This window comes from Chiloscyllium plagiosum, unplaced genomic scaffold, assembly GCF_037043375.1.
Source record: "Chiloscyllium plagiosum isolate Xiang-an unplaced genomic scaffold, Cpla_swu_hap1 HiC_scaffold_23, whole genome shotgun sequence".
NCBI classification, from domain to species: domain Eukaryota; kingdom Metazoa; phylum Chordata; class Chondrichthyes; order Orectolobiformes; family Hemiscylliidae; genus Chiloscyllium; species Chiloscyllium plagiosum.
In genome coordinates, this window is record NW_028270161.1 from 42,065,511 (window position 1) to 42,084,774 (window position 19,264).

At 41.1% G+C, this 19,264-nt stretch overlaps 1 protein-coding gene across 1 annotated transcript in view; it reads left to right on the plus strand.

Annotated features, from left to right (window-relative positions):
* Positions 1-348: 348 nt before the first annotated feature.
* The window catches only part of actr6 (actin related protein 6), a 28,086-nt gene continuing 9,170 nt past the window's right edge, over positions 349-19,264 (plus strand). The window contains exons 1-6 of the mRNA XM_043713616.2: positions 349-483; positions 1,112-1,229; positions 2,912-2,980; positions 4,628-4,751; positions 4,870-5,005; positions 6,164-6,220. Coding sequence (XP_043569551.1) covers positions 416-483; positions 1,112-1,229; positions 2,912-2,980; positions 4,628-4,751; positions 4,870-5,005; positions 6,164-6,220 — 572 coding nt within the window. The 5' untranslated portion in view covers positions 349-415. The remainder of the gene's footprint in view (positions 484-1,111; positions 1,230-2,911; positions 2,981-4,627; positions 4,752-4,869; positions 5,006-6,163; positions 6,221-19,264) is intronic.

Sequence of the window (19,264 nt, forward strand, 5' to 3'; positions counted from 1 at the left end):
ACTGGAAAACATGTCGTCATTAGACGAACCCCGGTGGCTGTAATTGGTTAGGCTGGGAAAGGCGACGGTGATTGGATGGACTGGGGGGGGGGAGCGTCTTAATTTGGTCTGGCTCGGAAGGGTGACGGTGATTGGGCGGAGATGGGCGGCCTGTGATTGGTTGGACGGCGAGGCTGCGTTGTTGGGTTGAGCAGAGGGGCGGCCTGTGATTGGTTGGACGGCGAGGCTGCGTTGTGGGTTGAGCAGAGGGGCGGCCTGTGATTGGTTGGACGGCGAGGCTGCGTTGTTGGGTTGAGCAGAGGGGCGGCCTGTGATTGGTTGGACGGCGAGGCTGCGTTGTTGGGTTGAGCAGAGGGGCGGCCTGTGATTGGTTGGACGGTGAGGCTGCGTTGTTGGGTTGAGCAGAGGGGCGGTCATGGAGACGCTGGTGCTGGATAATGGCGCGAGTACAGCGAAGATCGGCTTCAGTGACAAGCGAGTGAGGTGAGAGCGGTGGTGGAGAGAGGATAGGATGGGTGAAGGTGAGTGTGAGAATGGGAATGAGTGGGGATAGTGGTCAGGATGAGGTAGGGGTGACAGGGAGGAGGGTGGGTGTGGAAGAGACATGGAAGATGCTGCGGATGATGGTGAGAGTCACGTGGGTGAGCATGAAGGTGGGAGTAAGAGTGGGGATGGGACTGAAGATGAGGTAAGGGTGACTGGGGGTGGGTTTGGGGGTATGAGTGGGGATGATGGTAAGTATTCCTGATGAAGGGTTTTTGCCCGAAGCATGGATTTTCCTGGTCCTCGGATGCTGCCTGACCTGCTATGCTTTTCCGGCACCACTCTAATCTTGACTGCTCACTTTCGCCATGATGGTGAGGATGACAGTGAAGATACAGGTGGGGTCAGCGTTGGAGGGCTGAGTTTTGGAGGTGAGTGGGTAGCGGATGGGGAGGCTGCCTGAACTGCTGTGCTCTTCCAGCACCACTAATCCAGAATCTGGTTTCCAGCATCTGCAGTCATTGTTTTTACCTAGCGGATGGGGAGGGAACACGGACTCCAGCTCCATTAATCTCCTCTGCTGAAAGGCCCAACACATTCTGATCACATCTCCCTTTTCCTCCTGCAGTGTTTTGCCCAACTGCCAGTTCCGGTCCAGGACTGCACGTCTCAAAACCTTCACCTCCAACCAGATCGATGAGATCAAGGATCCCTCTGGCCTGTATTACATCCTCCCCTTCCAGAAGGTGGGTGCCTGGCTTAATTATACTGAGGTGGGATTGTTAATGTGTAAGATTGCAGTAAGCCTTGCTGTAGCATTGTGTTCCTGTGTGCCCGATTGAGGACGAACCTGGGAAGGGGTGGAGGGGGCTACTGGTAACTGCAGTGATTGAGTTAGCTTTTCCAGAGATGGAAAACTTTACTGGACTCAGGTGGAGATTTAGTACTGGTAACTGGGCAGAGTAACATTCCTCTAGTTATTGAGAATGTGGTAATGCAACATCAGAATTTAAGCATGTAAATGTAATGTATTTCAAGGTAATGATAACAGTCTAACCTTCACACTCTCATCAGGGATTGATTAACTCTGAGTTAGTATATTTAAAACAGGAAAAATGTCATAGGTTAAAAAGCAGACATTGCAACAACCCAAATTTTCTGTCTGCAACTTTCAAACACAACAGACTAACTGGCAGGTAGGATTTTAACATTGTATGCACACAGTATGTGGAGTCCTTAAAGTTGAGTCTTCTGAAAGGCAAGGTACACTTACAACAGTCCGAACTTTACATTTTAATTTCCAAATGCCTGATGCTCTATCAAAAATGGGATTTAGATAATGAGTTGTGTAGCTCAGAATTTTGCTAAACACATGGTAGGTTTAATTTCTACTCTGTCTCAGGTAAATCTGGGACCTTACCCCTTCCCCTGGCCCTGAGAGTGGATGGGAATCAGAAACCACCACTGATTTAAACTGCCAAAAAAACTGATCAGATTGAAGCATTGTCAGTCAATGTGCCAAGGCCCTTTTTTCAGGCATAGTAAACCTGAATCAACGAAAGCCAGCTGTTGATGACTTATTTATCATGTTGAATGTACGCAGAACAGGCCCTTCATCTTATTCAATTCATACTCTGTCAAACCTCCTTGTGTCCTTCTTGGGAGTGCCTATGTGGAGTTTGCACCTTCTCCCCATGTCTGTGTGAGTTTTTGGGTGTTCTGGTTTCCTCCCATGTGTAGGTTATGTGGATTGGCCATGCTAAACTGTCCTTAGTGTCCAGGGATGTACAAGCTACATAGATTAATCGACGTTTCGGGCATAAGCCCTTCTTCAGGAAACATTTTCCTGAAGAAGGGCTTATGCCCGAAACGTCGATTCTCCTGTTCCTTGGATGCTGCCTGACCTGCTGCGCTTTTCCAGCAACACATTTTCAGCTCTGATCTCCAGCATCTGCAGTCCTCACTTTCTCCTCCTACATAGATTAGCCAAGGCAAATGTGGGTTTGCAGGTATTTGCTGAGTCTTAGTGGTATTTTCTTTGGAGGGTCTGTGCCGACTCATTCGCCGAATGACTTCTATCAGCATTGTTGGGATTCCATGATTTTGTGCAAAGAGAAGAAAAATGGGACAAGCTAAGTTGTTCCTGCAGAGAGCTGGTATGTTCTTAATAAGCCAGGAGGTCTTCCTTTTGGCTGTCATTGATAAAATATATAATCATTACACAATGTTTATTTAATTCACTTTCTTTTTTCTCTCTTTGATCTGAATAAAATTATTGCCTCAACTATTTTACTGACCATATTGGGTTGTGTAAAATTTTGGAGTATGAAAAGGCAACTTCTGACTTCAATGTCCAGAAATGCTGTTTTTTTTTTCATCACTGCATGCACAGTTTACATTGTATTATCTTATGATTTCCCACTTTAAGGGCTACTTGGTGAATTGGGATGTACAGAGGCAAGTATGGGATCACCTGTTTGGCAAAGAAATGTACAAGGTAGGTGCTTGGTCATGATTTGCATATTGTGGTGATTCTTACTTTGTGAACCTAACTTTTGATTCTTCCACACTGTGTTTTCCAAGTAACAGTCAATACCAGTGAGTGCCCTGGTGGCATCTGAGATTCCATCTTTGAAATGTAAAAGTCTCTTGCTTGACCACATTCAGCTGTCTTATTTAATAAAGAGTTGCTAATCTGTCATGTACAAGAATCTTTGTATTCCTTCAGATCCTCAAAGACATGCAACAGCAACAATAGTCTGCCTTAATGTAATGCTTCTAACGTAGGAAAATTTCCCAATGTGTTTCACAGGAGCCCAAGTCAGACAAAACTTGTCACCAATCTAAAAGAACCATTAATATTCAGGGACTTAAAACTTGGTCAATGGTATGTTAAAAGGAGGTTGTAAAAGTGGAAAGGCACGTAGATTTAAATAGAGCGCTGGAGAGTTATGGCTGATGGTATGGTAATTAGTGGTGAGGTGAAGTGAGTGAAGGATGTACAAGAGACCAATGTTAGAGTATTATAAAATTCTTGCAGTGTTGTATCGCTAGAGGAACTTAGCAAGGTAGGAATAGTAGGAACGGGATGATTTGAATTAATGAAAAGCAATTATAAAATGTTGCAGAGAAGCTAATAGCAATGAGGAAGGATGATGTGCCATGCACTGATATTGTACACTGTATTCTTCTCAAGTATAGTCTTCCTCCTCCTCAAGTCTGTAGTCACCACCCTGCCTCTCAGAACACTCCATACAAACTGCCCCTGGATCTCATTTCTCATCTCCAAAGTCCCTGATCACCTGTATTTTTCACTTATAAAGATTGAGGAAAGTAATTTTAATATTGCTTTATTTAATATTGCAGAATCCTAGATTAGGCGGGTCGGTGTGGACTTGTTGGGTCGAAGGGCCTGTTTCCACACTGTAATCTAATCTAATCTAATCTAAAGTATCATAGAATCCCTACAGTATGGAAACAGGCTTGTCGGCCCCAAAGGGTCTGTTTCTCTGCTGTACATCTCTGTGACTCTATTTGCTTTTATTTTATTCACCCCTTAACATGCCATGTATCTCTATATTCTTGAAGCACAGTCCAACTATTATTGTTCATTAAGAGCAATACAGACATTTAACTTTGATCAGAAATTGACTAAACTTCAAAAGTATGTAACTGGTATCCTGCAGTTGTGAAGGGGATACATAAATGTAACTTCTAAATATCAGTGAAGTCTCCTGGGGCAGTGGGATGCGATCTTAGAGAGATTTTTTTTTTCAAGTTAGTTGTATCTATCTTTGAACTTCTAGTTGTATACTTACAACACCACAATATTTTCAGAATAGAGAACCAAATTTATAAAGCTGATTTCTACAGCTGTGTCCATGTTAATCCGGTGTTAGTCTACAGCTAGTCCGGTGCCTAGTTCTTCTATTGCTCTCTTGACAGCTATCGACTCAGTAAGGTGACTGCATTAATTTTTACTGTAACAACCATTGTGTTACAATAGTGTTTTTCTCTCTCCCATTCTTGACAGGTTTTCAAACATTTAAATCAGAGCTAATTTCAGAGACTGTTCTTCACGTGATTTAAACAACAAATAGAGATTTGTCAGGTCATATTTAAATATTTTAAAATTTCTTTGCAGGTGGACTTTCCTGAAACCAATATAATCATCACTGAACCATATTTCAATTTTAACTCCATTCAAGAATCAATGAATGAAATTTTATTTGAAGAATACCAATTTCAAGCAGTCTACAGGACAAATGGTGACCATTTATACTTGCTTTTGTTTCTCTAACAGGGTCAGTTAGTCTCAGTAATAGATTATTTGATACAATTTTAAAACTAGTAATATGATTTTGATATTTTGAATGTATTTTTCAGCTGGGTCACTCAGTGCTTACAAGTATTTTGAAGAAAATAAATCTGAACTGTGCTGCCTTGTGGTGGATAGTGGTTACTCTTTCACACACATTGTTCCTTACTGTCAAGGAAAAAAGATGAATGAAGGTATTTGCAGGTAAATCAGAATAGTAAATCTGTATTTATATTTGTGCTGCTCAGTGACATTGTTAAAACTTTAAATCGTTTTCATTTCAGTAAAGTCAATGCTGAAGGTTATTGCATAATATGATTTTCTTTCCATATTAATTGGTTTCTCAGGTATTTAAAAATTAGATTAGATTACATACAGTGTGGAAACAGGCCCTTCGGCCCAACAAGTCCACACCGCCCCGCCGAAGCGCAACCCACCCATACCCCTACCCCTACATCTACCCCTTACCTAACACAACAGGCAATTTAGCCTGGCCAATTCACCTGACCTGCACATCTTTGGACTGTGGGAGGAAACCGGAGCACCCGGAGGAAACCCACGCAGACACGGGGAGAACGTGCAAACTCCACACAGTCAGTCGCCTGAGGCGGGAATTGAACCCGGGTCTCTGGCGCTGTGAGGCAGCAGTGCTAACCACTGTGCCACCGTGCCACCCACAAAAATGCACAGAAATATAGCTAGTAACTATTGTGTATCTTCTCAGGAGCGGGAAGAGAGAGGTGAGTGGGTCCACTGGGATTGTGGTGACTTCAAAATTATTTTCTTGGGCTACTGAGAGATTGAAACAAAGGCCATCATTTATCCAGACTATAATCCAGCATGTCAATCAGCGATATTTGTGGTTGACCTGCCATTTTGGCTTATTGATGGAACTTGAGGGTCAATAGACATGTTGAAAGGGTAAAATTTAGCATTGTCATTACTGGTGCTATTTCTACTAAGCATATAAATGCATTGCAAGAGAGTATTTGCATTTTCATGGGCTACTACTTTGAGATACTTTTGCTTTATGGTGCCATTAACCTTTGTCAATTGTGGCTGCGATTTCTTTTTGTTTGTTTGTTTCTAGTCTACCTAGCAAGCCCTAGCACTATAGGGTAGGACTTGCTGAATTTGATGGGGAATAGCTAGGTCCAAATGTTGGTAAGATGCCTGCTTTTGGTTAGTTGAATTCCAACATTGACCCTCTGAATGTTCGGTGAATTTCTACAGTGTGTCTTGTAGATTGTACACACTGTCGCTACTGAGCATTTGTAGTGGAATGACTGAATGTGGTTATGTTGGATATATTACTGCCAATGGAAAACACAAAATAACTTAATTGTATTCTTTTCTCCCTAGGATTAATGTAGGAGGGAAACTACTTTCTAACCATCTTAAGGAAATAATATCCTACAGGTATGGCTTTCAGAGTTATTAGCTTTAAAAAAGAGGTGATAGTGAGTAAGTGTGTACTGAATAGGGTGTTCTCTGATTTTGTGTTAGAAATTGTATCAGTTGATAGTCACCAGAAAGATTGGAGCAGGATGAATTGTGAGCAAAGGATTGCTTCCTTACAAAATACCTCAAAACTAATAGCATATTAAACTTATCTACAAAACACTTTTTTTAAAATTTAATTTTGTGAAGTCTAAGTATTATACTAATTTGCTAACCATATTTATAAAAGTCTGCTTTAGTTTGTTTTCTGGGGAATGGGAATGTTTTAAAGGGAAATTTGCTTTTTAGTTATTCATAGCATACCAAGCTAAGTTGTGAAAGGTTTATTATGGCTGTTTGAATAGAGACTTAATGGGTAATGTTGTGCTGGAAGATTCTTGCTAATCTTAAAAAGGGATAATAATGAGTATATAAGTAATTGAAAATGACAAGCATATGATTCAATAAGAAATTAAACTAATTACGTAAAATGTCCCGCCTTCCATTGAATTAGAAAGGCGGCAAGTTAAATTTTGCATAGCTTCAGTTTACAAATAGTCTCACCTATAATGGTGATGTGAAACCTGATGCACTAATCCTATCCTTGGCACAGTTACTTAGTTTAGTTATGCCTGGTCCTCTTTCTAAACCATAGCTTGGTATGTAAGGTGCTTTGTTCTGAAGAATCTGATGCATAGAACAGGCAATTTTGTCCAACATGTCTTTACTAGTATTAAAGTTCCTTAGTCCGTAGAGAAGGCACTTTTCATTCATCTTCCATTGATCCAAAAGGCATATTCCTTTCTCCCTCGTGTACCGACCTAGCATGCCCATAAGTTGCCCAATTGCTGTTTCACGTGAATGCCTCTGTGTGCAGTTTGGCCACTCATTGAAATTTGTTCTATCTTCTTCTGAGGGCTTTGTTAGGTCTTTTCTAACTTGCAACCGAGGTAAAAGCTGATGATTAAGAGGGTGATTCAATGTGCCATTCCTCATCAATAGCTAATAGTGTGAGAGACAGTTTGAACTTATTGGTTTTCACTAGTTCCCTTGCTAAAGCTGGCTACTGGAAGTGATCACAGAAGAGACTTGGGTTGAGTTTTCATTTTGAGAAGATTTAAACGTGAATGGTTTGTGTTGCATTATCAGACTGCAGTTGGGAGCTTTGCTTGTGTAGGTTATCCAGAAAGGCGTAGAGGTATGCAGTGTTCCAAAGGGGTTGTGATTAACTGCAATGCTCGATGTTCTTGAAATGTGTCAAGTCATGTTCTTTGTAAGCCCTGCACCCCTTCAACTGGATGTATCAAACCAAAACTGAAAAGAAAACTCCAGGATACTATTTTTGGATGAAACACAAAAGTCTTCAGTTAGTTATGAAATAATTTGCTTGTTTAAAAAAAAAACCTTTGAATTTGGCAAATTGAATTTTAAACACTTGCTTCAAAACGTGGTCCATGCAGTGTGTTTAGCACATTTTTGGGGTAAGATATTTTGATAGATCAAAATATCCCAACAAATTGGGATCTGCTTTTTGTAATAATATATTCTAAATGTAATGAATTATGTTCTATATTCTAAAATGTGTTTAAATATTTACAAAAGTACCTTCGTATAAATTTCCAATAAATCAGGCTCAAGAATCAAATTTTTGATCGGTAGCAATTACTGGAGCCATATTATGGTTATGTTATGAATAAAACCAAATATTGTGCTTCAGGAGCATTGTATTGCAGAGATATCTAGTAAAGAAGGAAAATAGAGTTTTTGAAAAGATTTGCAGCTTGATTGTAGATGATGTCATAGATTTGTTTGCCAAGTTGGTGTGGTTTTCTGCAGATATTTTGTCACCTCACTAGGTGACATCGTCAGTGCGTCTTCGATATGGTATTGATAGCCTGTCCGGCCTGGTATTTGTGTGTGTCTGTTTTTTGGTATTTCTGCTTCTAATTCTGAGCGGTTTGTATATGAGGTCCAGTTCAATGTGTTTACTGATTGAGTTCCGGTTGGAGTGCCAAGCTTCAAGGAATTCTCTCGCATGTCTCTGTTTTGACTGTGCTAAGATGGTTACATTGTCCCAGATGACTTTGTGTCCTTCATTGTTCTTATGGTTGGAAATGAGAGAGCAGCTTTGAACTCTGTCATAGCAGAAAACCCCCAGGAAAACAGCAGAAACACTGCAGGCATATTCTCAATGCAACCTGGAAACAATCCAACTTTCCTAATGAGCTATGGGAGTCCTTGACATGTGACACACCACACCTCCCCCATATATGGCCAGGTCTGCAGATCTCACACTGGGTGTACTTGACATCTCAAAAGTCCTCATTTCTGTAGAGTGGAAGCAATTCATCCTTGAGTCTGAGACATAACCTATGAAGAATCACGAGGAGTCCAAACTAGAGGGCATAGGTTTGAGGTGAGAGGGGAATGATTTTTAAAAAAGACCTGAGGGGCAATGTTTTCATACAGAGGGTGAGCTGAACTGCCTGAGGAATTGGTGGAAGTGGGCACAATTACAGCATTGAAAAGGCATCTGGATGAAAATGAAAGGAAGGGTTTAAAGGATATGGACCAAATGCTGGCAAATGGGATTCAGTCACATTGGGATGTTTGGCCGGTGTGAACAAATTGGACTGAAGGGTCTGTTTCTGTGTTTTATGCCTCTATCACTCTTTCATTGTTATAGCACGGTGGGAGGCCATTCAAGCCATCACAGCATGGAAACAGAACCTTTGGTCCAACCTGTCCATGCCGACCAGATATCCCAACCCAATATAGTCCCACATGCAGCACCCGGCCCATATCCCTCCAAACCCTTCCTATTCATATACCCATCCGGATGTTTTTTAAACGTTGCAATTGTACCAGCCTCCACCACATCCTCTGGCAGCTCATTCCATACACGTACCACCCTGTGCATGAGAAAGTTGCCCCTTAGGTTTTTTTTTAATATATCTTTCCCCTCTCATCCTAAACCTATGCCCTCTAGTTCTGGACTCCCACGCCCCAGAGAAGAGACTTTGTTTATTTATCGTATTCATGCCCCTCATGATTTTATAAACCTCAATAAGGTCACCCCTCAGCCTCGACGCTCCAGGGAAACCACCCTCAGCCTGTTCAGCCTCTCCCTATAGCTCAAATCCTACAACCCTGTCAATATCCTTGTAATTCTTTTCTGAACCCTTTCAAGTTTCACAACATCTTTCCGATAGGAAGGAGACCAGAATTGCACACAATATTCCAACGGTGGCCTAACCAATGCCCTGTACAGCCGCAACATGACCTCCCAACTCCTGTACTCAATACTTTGACCAATAAACAAAAGCATACCAAAAGCCGCCTTCACTATCCTATCTACCTGCGACTCCACTTTCAAGGAGCTATGAACCTGCACTCTAAGGTCTCTTTGTTCAGCAACACTCCCTAGGACCTTACCATTAAGTGTATTTGTCTTGCTAAGGTTTGCTTTCCCAAAATGCAGCACCTCTCACTTATCTAAATTAAACTCCATCTGCTACTTCTCAGCCCATTGGCCCATCTGATCAAGATCCTGTTGTAATCTGAGGTAACCTTCTTCGCTGTCTACTATACCTCCAATTTTGGTGACATCTGCAAACTTACTAACTATATGCTCACATCCGATCCTTGTGGCACTCCACTGGTCACATGCCTTCAGTCTGAAAAACAATCCTCCACCACCGCCCCCTGTCTTCTACCTTTGAGCCAGTTCTGTGTCCAAATGGCTAGTTCTCCTTGTATTCCATGTGGTCTAATCTTGCTAACCAGTGTCCCATGGGGAACCTTGTCGAATGCCTTACTGAAGTCCATATAGATCACATCTACTGCTGCCCTAATCAATTCTCTTTATTACTTCTTCAAAAAACTCAGTCAAGTTTGTGAGACATGATTTCCAACGCACAAAGCCATGTTGACTATCCCTAATCAGTCCTTGCCTTTCCAAATACATGTACATCCTGTCCCTCAGGATTCCCTTCAACAACTTGCCCAGCACCGAGGTCAGACCTACCGGTCTATAATTCCCTGGCTTGTCCTTACCACACTTCTCAAACAGTGGCACCACATTAGCCAACCTCCAGTCTTCTGGCACCTCACCTGTGTCCATCATTGATACAAATATCTCAGCAAGGGGTCCAGCAATCACTTCTCTAGCTTCCCACAAAGTTCTAGGGTACACCTGATCAGGTCCTGGGGATTTAACCACTTTTATGCGTTTCAAGACATCCAGCACTTCCTTCCCTGTAATATGGGCATTTTTCAAGATGTCACCATCTATTTCTCTATGGTCTATATCTTCCATGCCCTTTTCTACAGCAAACACTGATACAAAATACTCATTTAGTATCTCCCCCATCTCCTGCAGCTCCACACACAGGCTGCCTTGCTGATCTTTGAAGGACCCTGTTCTCTCTCTAGTTACCCTTTTTGTCCTTAATGTATCTGTAAAAACCCTTTGGATTCTCCTTAACTCTATTTGCCAAAGCTATCTCATGTCCCCTTTTTGCCCTCCTGATTTCCCTCTTAAGTATACTCCTACTGCCTTTATACTCTTCTAAGGATTCACTCAATCTACCTTGTCTATACCTGACATATGCTTCCTTTTTTTTCTTAACCAAACCCTCAATTTCTTCAGTCATCCAGCATTCCCTGTACCTCTCAGCCTTTCCTTTCACCCTAACAGGAATATACAGTCTGTGGACTCTTGTTGTCTCATTTCTAAAGGCATCCCATTTTCCAGCCATCCCTTTACCTGCAAACACTGCCCCCAATCAGTTTTCGAAAGCTCCTGCCTAATACTGTGTGCATGTCTGCAACCACTGTCAAAACGAGTATCTCACTGGTGCTATTTCTTGCAAACCCCTGGGGAACCCTGCTCATTCAAATACACCATATACTGATCAACCTTCAGTCATCTTATCAAAAATCTCTAGCAAGTTAGTTAAACTGGAGATGGCATGGACTCCCTGAGGTGATCCAACACAGATTTATTAATTAACTGGCGTGCACTCTTGAAACTGTTTGTTTTGTCCCAAATTATTGTTTCTAGATGTTTTCCAACCGTTGAATTTAAACTGATTGATCTCTAGTTGTTCAGTTGATTCATATGTCTTTTTTGAATAAAGGGCATTCTGCAGTCCTCTGAAACTATCAGAGTCTGAGGAAGTCAGAAAAATTATTGCAAGTGCCTTTGCAATTTTGTTCTCAGTTTCCTCAGTACCCTTGGTTCTTAATTGATGGCTGTGCCTTGTCACCTTTTAAGTATAGATCGATAATCTGTTCAATGCTGCATCCTCGTTAATTTTAATTCCTTCTTGTGATTACATTTGCTTTTTCACCAAGGTCTGGTTTTTGTTCCCAGCTCATGGAAATTCTGGACAAGTCGTATCCCAGAAGGAAACTTATCTTGATAGATCAAAGGTTTTCTTGTTGCAAGTGGTTACTTCCTGAATACATTCACATGACATTGTCTATGTTCTTTAACAAAATAACACAAATTTATTACACAACAAAACAAAGAAAAAAACTGCATATAGTAGAGATGTTTAGAAGGAACTTAACAGAGCAAAACAATGTTTCACCTGTTTCCCAAAAAAGTCCTTTGTAGATACTCAACTGCAGTAAAGTATCTCTTCCATCATAACTCTTAGCTTCTTACGTAACTGACTCTTTTCAGTTTTCTTCCTTGGCCTGTTGAAGCAGCTTTAAGACTTCTTTACAGTTCTGATGGCATGAACCTCCTTTCAATTCTGTCAAAGTGTGGTGCTGGCAAAGCACAGCCGGTCAGGCAGCATCCAAAGAGCAGGAGAGTCAATGCTTCGAGCTTAAGCTCTTCAGAAATTCCAGATGAAGAGCTAATGTTTGAAATGTCGACTGTCCTGCTACTTGGATGCTGCCTGACTGGCTGTACTTTTCCAGCACACTTTCGACTTCGACCTTCAGCAACAGCAGTCCTCACTTTCTCTCTTTCAGTTCTGAGAAACTACATTTATTTTCAGTTCTGACAACCAAGACACTTGAACAAGTTCTCTCAACCTGGAGATTCTGCAACCCTAATAAACTGCCCCCTATCAGTACCAAACTGCTCTTTTGAACTGAAAATCCCAAAGGTTCTCCGAAGGTGAAACTATTCTTTTGTTAACTTGAAACTGAAATCTGAATGTGGCTTATGCAATCTATAATGTATCCTTACTAAAGCCAATTGCATTCTAATTTACCAGAGATGGTGTTTATTTCACAGTTAGACTTTGTGACCTTAGAGTAGTTTGCAAGTTAATTTTTATTTTAACAGTTGCATTACATTTCAGGTAAGAGAAAGTTATCCTTTAATGGTTTTTCTTGTTTTGGAGAAGCACCAGTGATTTGTAGTGTACATCAAAATAATTTTGCCTCCAGTTGTTAAAGTACCTATTCAAGACGGCTCAGGGAATCCCTAATGGACTCGACCTGTAGGCACCTCTTGGTTCGTCCCAGAGATTGTACTCTCTGGCAGTCTGGAATATAAAACTCTTACTGACAGTTTAGTTTAAGTTATTACCTTCTTATTTATCAATGGCACCAATGTTACACTATAACATAGATACCTACAAGCCAGACTTGAGCTAAGGTTCTAAAACAATTAGCAGAGTTAACGGCACTAGCTCTTATCCCTAAGAGCTCTCTCAGGCTACTCCCTTTATTGCTGCAAACAAGCCGTCTTTATACAGAAATTGGTATTAAAATTACAAAAACACCAGATGCCCTTAATCAGATAAGCAGCAATAAAATGGCAAAAATGTGCAGAGGAAGAGAAACCCATTGACAGGTCTGAGTACACTTCACTAATTAAGCGACATGCACATCAAAGTGGGAACCTTGATCAAGCCAGGCCAAATGGCCAATTGCCTTTAGCTAGATAAGCTTCCCTTTTAACAGTACATCATAACGAGAGACTAGTCTAAACTATGTGGTAAAGGTCATGTGAGCTATGTGGTAAAGCTCACATACCCAGTATCATTGTCCTACAAATGGCTTTTTCTTTTAAAATCATCTTAGATTCCTAAAATGCAAATTAAATTCATAACATTCCCAGATCTCGAGCTCCAGGAAACAGCACACAAACATTCAATCCATGACAAGCAAGTGTACACTCAAATCAGACCACAATGAGTTAACCTTTCTACCAGCTTCTGTCCTGTGTCTCCCCCTCAACCATCACGTCAGTAATGTAATTTGCAGAAGAATGTTCTCTCTCTCTCTTTCTCCTTCCAACTTTCTTACTATGTCAGTTTCAGCCTTTGTGTTTTCCTAGCTTGTAAGGGTAATGAGACATTCACATTCCAGAACAGTCAAGATGAGCTTCATAAATTCAAATCTACTCAGTGTGGTACCAATGAAAATGTATCAGGATTGTTCTGTTATTTCCTATTGATTGTGTTTGTTAAGAGTCTTCAATATAAACCAGAAATTCAGTTATTGAACATCAAACTGTGAAATATGTGCAGTTTCCAGCCCCCAAGATGAGAAGGATGTACTGCCACACATTCCACAAGTGAAAAAATATTATCACCTTATTTACACCGATCCATTGACATTAAGAACAAATGACACCCCACCCCCCACCCCACCCGACTCCATGGTCAAGTGCTTTCCCGCATATCCTGTAGCAGATGTGTAAGCCTACCAACTTTCTCATAGTAGACGTCTGGATATACAGGCCAACAAATTGAGCACAGGGTAGATTTGTTGAAACCATGCAAACCACACAACCTTGAAGAGTCCTGGAGAACACACTATTGTGGCATAGCAGTGAAATAGTACATTGTGTATGAAATGATATAACATTTCTCTCCTTAAAAACAATACAGCAGCATAATAGAAGATCAAATAAATGTCATTTTCTTTATTATGTTGTTGCAACTCTTATAATTAAATTTACTCCTGACTCTTAAATGGTAGGGGTGCTGCCTCTAAATCAAGCTACCAGCTGTGCCTCCAAAATATTTGATGCAGAACTGTTGACCATTGACTTGGTGTCACTTAATGTCTGGAGCTCAGAAGTCCCTTCTGCCTCCTAGCTGCTATCTCTTGAGGTTACTGCACACTGAGTTCCAACTCAACCTGCAAGCCCATATCTAAAAGAGTTTAAAAGAACCTTGGTAGTAAGCTTTTAATCTGTATGTCAATAAGCAGAGTGAAGATCTGGAGAGATGGTAGATTTTTAGAGCATCTAAATATAATTAAGTCTCTATAAAGTAATTAATTCTGTATATTTAATACAATACTTCTTTGTGAAGTAGCGTTAGCTGCAGCAAAGGAATTTCTGTGTACAGACAGGGAACAGATGACAAAACCCAGCTCCTTTAGTGCTATTACTGGCAAATGGATGTAACTGCAATGAGATAAATCTGGTTTTGTTCCAGCCACACCATAGACCTTTTTAACACCAAATGAGAAGAATGCAGAAAGAGAAGATTCTTAAACTGTGGTAGTACATCTCCTGTGATCAGAGATGTCAGAGGATTTTCTGTTATATAATAATTAGATATTTATAGCATGAAGACAGTTTTTTTTTTCTAGTATCCATATTCAGTTGACATTTGTCTACGAACTTCATTTTTACCCATTCTGTTTTTAAAACACAGATAATGATGGTTTATGGTATGTGTGAATTACAGTTGGGTATCTAGTATTTAACAGTGCAGTGGAGCGAAAGTGGTGGCATGTTGGTATTTGCACTGAGCTTGGCTGTACCTTTTGGCATCCTTGACATTTGACAGAACTGGAAGGAGGGTCCTTGAGTTTTGGCAGCATAAGATGTCCCTTATTCTTAAGGTACTGACAAGGAAGAACCCGAGAATCATTTTGAGTTTTTATTTTAAAGTAAGATGGGTTTTATCCAAATAAAGATTTTGAAATTTGTCCATTAACTTCATTTCCAGATTAATTTCTAATAAACATGACCAGCAGTTGCATGTTTCTAAAGCACTATTCTCAGGCAGTTCAATCATGGATGGGGAGGACTGGTGGCTTAATGTTTCAGGATGCAAATGCAACAGGAAGGATAGAAAGAGAGGAGGGGGAGTGGTGTTTTTGATAAGGGATAGCATTGCAGCTGTACTGAGGGAGGATATTCCTGGAAATACATCCAGGGAAGTTATTTGGGAGGAACTGAGAAATAAGAAAGGAATGATCACCATATTGGGATTGTATTATAGACCCCATAATAGAGGGAAATTGAGAAACAAATTTGTAAGCAGATCTCAGTTATCTGTAAGAATAATAAGGTGGTTATGGTAGAGGATTCTAACTTTCCAAACATAGACTGGGACTGCCATAACGTTAAGGGTTTAGATGGAGAGGAATTTAAGTACATGCAAGAACGTTTTCTGATTCAGTATGTGGATGTACCTACTAGGGTAGGTGACTGAGGTGTCAGTGGGGGAGCGCTTTGGGGCCAGCGACCATAATTCTATTAGATTTAAAATAGTGATGGAAAAGGATAGACCAGATCTAAAAGTTGAAGTTCTAAATTGGTGGAAGGCCAATTTTGACGGTATTAGGCAAGAACTTTCAAAAGCTGATTGGGGGCAGATATTCGCAGGCAAAGAGACGGCTGGAAAATGGGAAGCCTTCAGAAGTGAGATAACAAGAATCCAGACAAAGTATATTCCTGTTAGGGTGAAAGAAAAGTCTGGTAGGTATAGGGAATGCTGGATGACTAACGAAATTGAGGGTTTGGTTAAGAAAAAGAAGGAAGCATATGTCAAATACAGACAGGATAGATCGAGTGAATCCTTATAAGAGTATAAAGGCAGTAGGAGTATACTTAAGAGAGAAATCAGGAGGGCAAAAAGGGGACATGAGATAGCTTTGGCAAATAGTGTTAAAGAGAATCCAAAGGGTTTTTACAAATACATTAAGGACAAAAGGCTAACTAGGGAGAGAATAGGGTCCCTCAAAGATCAGCAAGGTGGTCTGTGTGGAGCTGCAGAAAATGGGAGAGATACTAAATGAGTATTTTGCATCAGTATTTACTGTAGAAAAGGATATGGAAGATATAGAAAGTAGCAAAATAGATGGTGACATCTTGCAAAATGACCATATTACAGAGGAGGAAGTGCTGGATGTCTTGAAACGCATAAAGGTGCATCAATCCCCAGGACCTGATCAGGTGTAACCTGGAACTCTGTGGGAAGCTAGAGAAGTGATTGCTGGGCCTCTTGCTGAGATATTTGTATCATCAATAGTCACACGTGAGATGCCGGAAGACTGGAGGTTGGCTAACGTGGTGCCACTGTTTAAGGGTGGTAAGGACAAGCCAGGGAACTATAGACCAGTGAGCCTGACGTCAGTGATGGGCATGTTGTTGGAGGGAATCCTCAGGGACAGGATGTACATGTATTTAGAAAGGCAAGTACTGATTATGGATCGTCAACGTGGCTTTGTGCATGGGAAATCATGACCCCCAAACTTGATTGGATTTTTTGAAGAAGTAACAAAGAGGATTGATGAGGGCAGAGCGGTAGATGTGATCTGTATAGACTTCAATAAGGCTTTCGACAAAATTCCCCATGGGAGACTGATTAGCAAGGTTAGATCTCATGGAATACAGGGAGAACTAGCCATTTGGATACAGAACTGGCTCAAAGATACAAAACAGAGGGTATGGTGGAGGGTTGTTTTTCAGACTGGAGGCCTGTGATCTGTGGAGTACCACAAGGATCGGTGCTGGGTCCTCTACTTTTCATCATTTATATAAATGATTTGGATGCGAGCATAAGAGATACAGTTAGTAAGTTTGCAGATGACACCAAAATTGGAAGTGTTGTGGACAGCGAATAAGTTTACCTCAAATTACAACAGGAGTTTGACCAGATGGGCCAGTGGGCTGAGAAGTAGCAGATGGAGTTTAATTCAGATAAATGCGAGGTGCTGCATTTTGGGAAAGCAAATCAGATCAGAACTTATACACTTAATGGTAAGTTCCTAGGGAGTGTTGCTGAACAAAAAGACCTTGGAATGCTGGTTCATTGCTGCTTGAAAGTGGAGTCGCAGGTAGATAGGATAGTGAAGAAGGAGTTTGGTATGCTTTCCTTTATTGGTCAGAGTATTGAGTACAGGAGTTGGGAGGTCATGTTGTGGCTGTACAGGACATTGGTTAGGCCACTGTTGGAATATTGCGTGCAATTCTGGTCTCCTTCCTAAGGGCAGAGTGGTGGACGTGATCTATATGGACTTCAGTAAGGCGTTCGACAAGGTTCCCTATGGGAGACTGGTTAGCAAGTTTAGATCCCATGGAATACAGGGAGAACTATCCATTTGGATACAGAACTGGCTCAAAGGTAGAAGACAGAGGGTGGTGGTGGAGGGTTGTTTTTCAGACTGGAGGCCTGTGAACAATGGAGTGCCACAAGGATCAGTGCTGGGTCCACTATTTTTCATCATTTATATAAATGATTTGGATGTGAGCCTAAGAGATATAGTTAGTTTGCAGATGACACCAAAATTGAAGTGGTCAGCGAAGAAGGTTACCTCAGATTACAATGGGATCTTGATCAGGTGGGCCAATGGACTGAGTAGTGGCAGATGGAGTTTGATTTAAATAAATGCGAGGTGCTGCATTTTGGGAAAGCAAATTTTAGCAGGAGTTATACACTTAATGATAAGGTCTTGGGGAGTGTTGCTGAACAAAGAGACCTTGGAGAGCAGGTTCATAGCTCCTTGAAAGTGGAGTCGCAGGTAGATAGGATAGTGAAGAAGGAGTTTTGGTTGCTTTCCTTTATTGGTCAGAGTATTGAGTACAGGAGTTGGGAGGTCATGTTGCGGCTGTACAGGCCATTGGTTAGGCCACTTTTGGAATATTGCATGCAATTCTGGTCACCTTCTTATCGGAAAGATGTTGTGAAGCTTGAAAGAGTTCAGAAAAGATTTACAAGGATGTTGCCAGGGTTGGAGGCTTTGGGCTATAGAGAGAGGTTGAATAGGTTGGGGCTGTTTTCCCTGGACGTAGGAGACTGAGGGTTGACATTATAGAGGTTTACAAAATCATGAGGGGCATGGATAGGATAAATAGACAAAGACTTTTCGCTGGGGTGGAGCAGTCCAGAACTAGAGGACATAGGTTTAGGGTGAGAGCGGAAAGGTATAAAAGAGACATAAGGGGCAACGTTTTCACACAGTGGGTGGTACGTGTATGGAATGAGCTGCCAGGCGAAGTGGTGGAGGCTGGTACAATTGGTACATTTAAAAGGCATCTGGATGGGTATATGAATAGGAAGGGTTTGGAGGGATATGGGCCGGGTGGTGGCAGGTGGGACTAGATTGGGTTGGGATATCTGGTCGGAATGGACGGGTTGGACTGAAGGGTCTGTTTCCATGCTGTACATCTCTATGTCTCTCTAACTCAGTTCAGTGTCATCAGCCTGGACAAGCTGAAGCTCAGGCTTTTGGCAGTGGTTGAGAACTTCATGAACTTACTGAATGTAGTAAAATACACAATGACAGATCAGTCAAATTGCAAATGTAACTATGCTATTTTGAAATATGCAATTAAAAACAACCTTGAAGTTGCAGTTATGGCTGCATGAAAACTTTTTTTTTGAGGCTTACTTAACGTCCAGCCCAATTTCCTTTGAACTGATTTGTTTGACTTTTTTTTATGGGATATCGGCATTGCTGGCAATGGCAGCAATTTTGTCCATCTCTAATTGCTGTTGAACTGAATGGCTTGCTGGAAAGATACAGATGGCAATTAAGAGTCCACCACATGCTTAGGATATGGATCATATGTCAGCCAGACCACAGAATGATTTGTAATAGAATTAAGTAGTGGGATTTATGAAAACCAATGGTTCATGATCACAGTTACAGGGACTAGCTTTATTAATTTAAATTAAACCAGTTGCTATGATGGAGTTTGAACCTATGGCTTAAACACCTCTGGATACTAGTGACATTACTATAACACCACTTTAATCAACCTAACAATTTGTAGGAACCTTGATCAGATTCTGTAGTTAGAGTTCA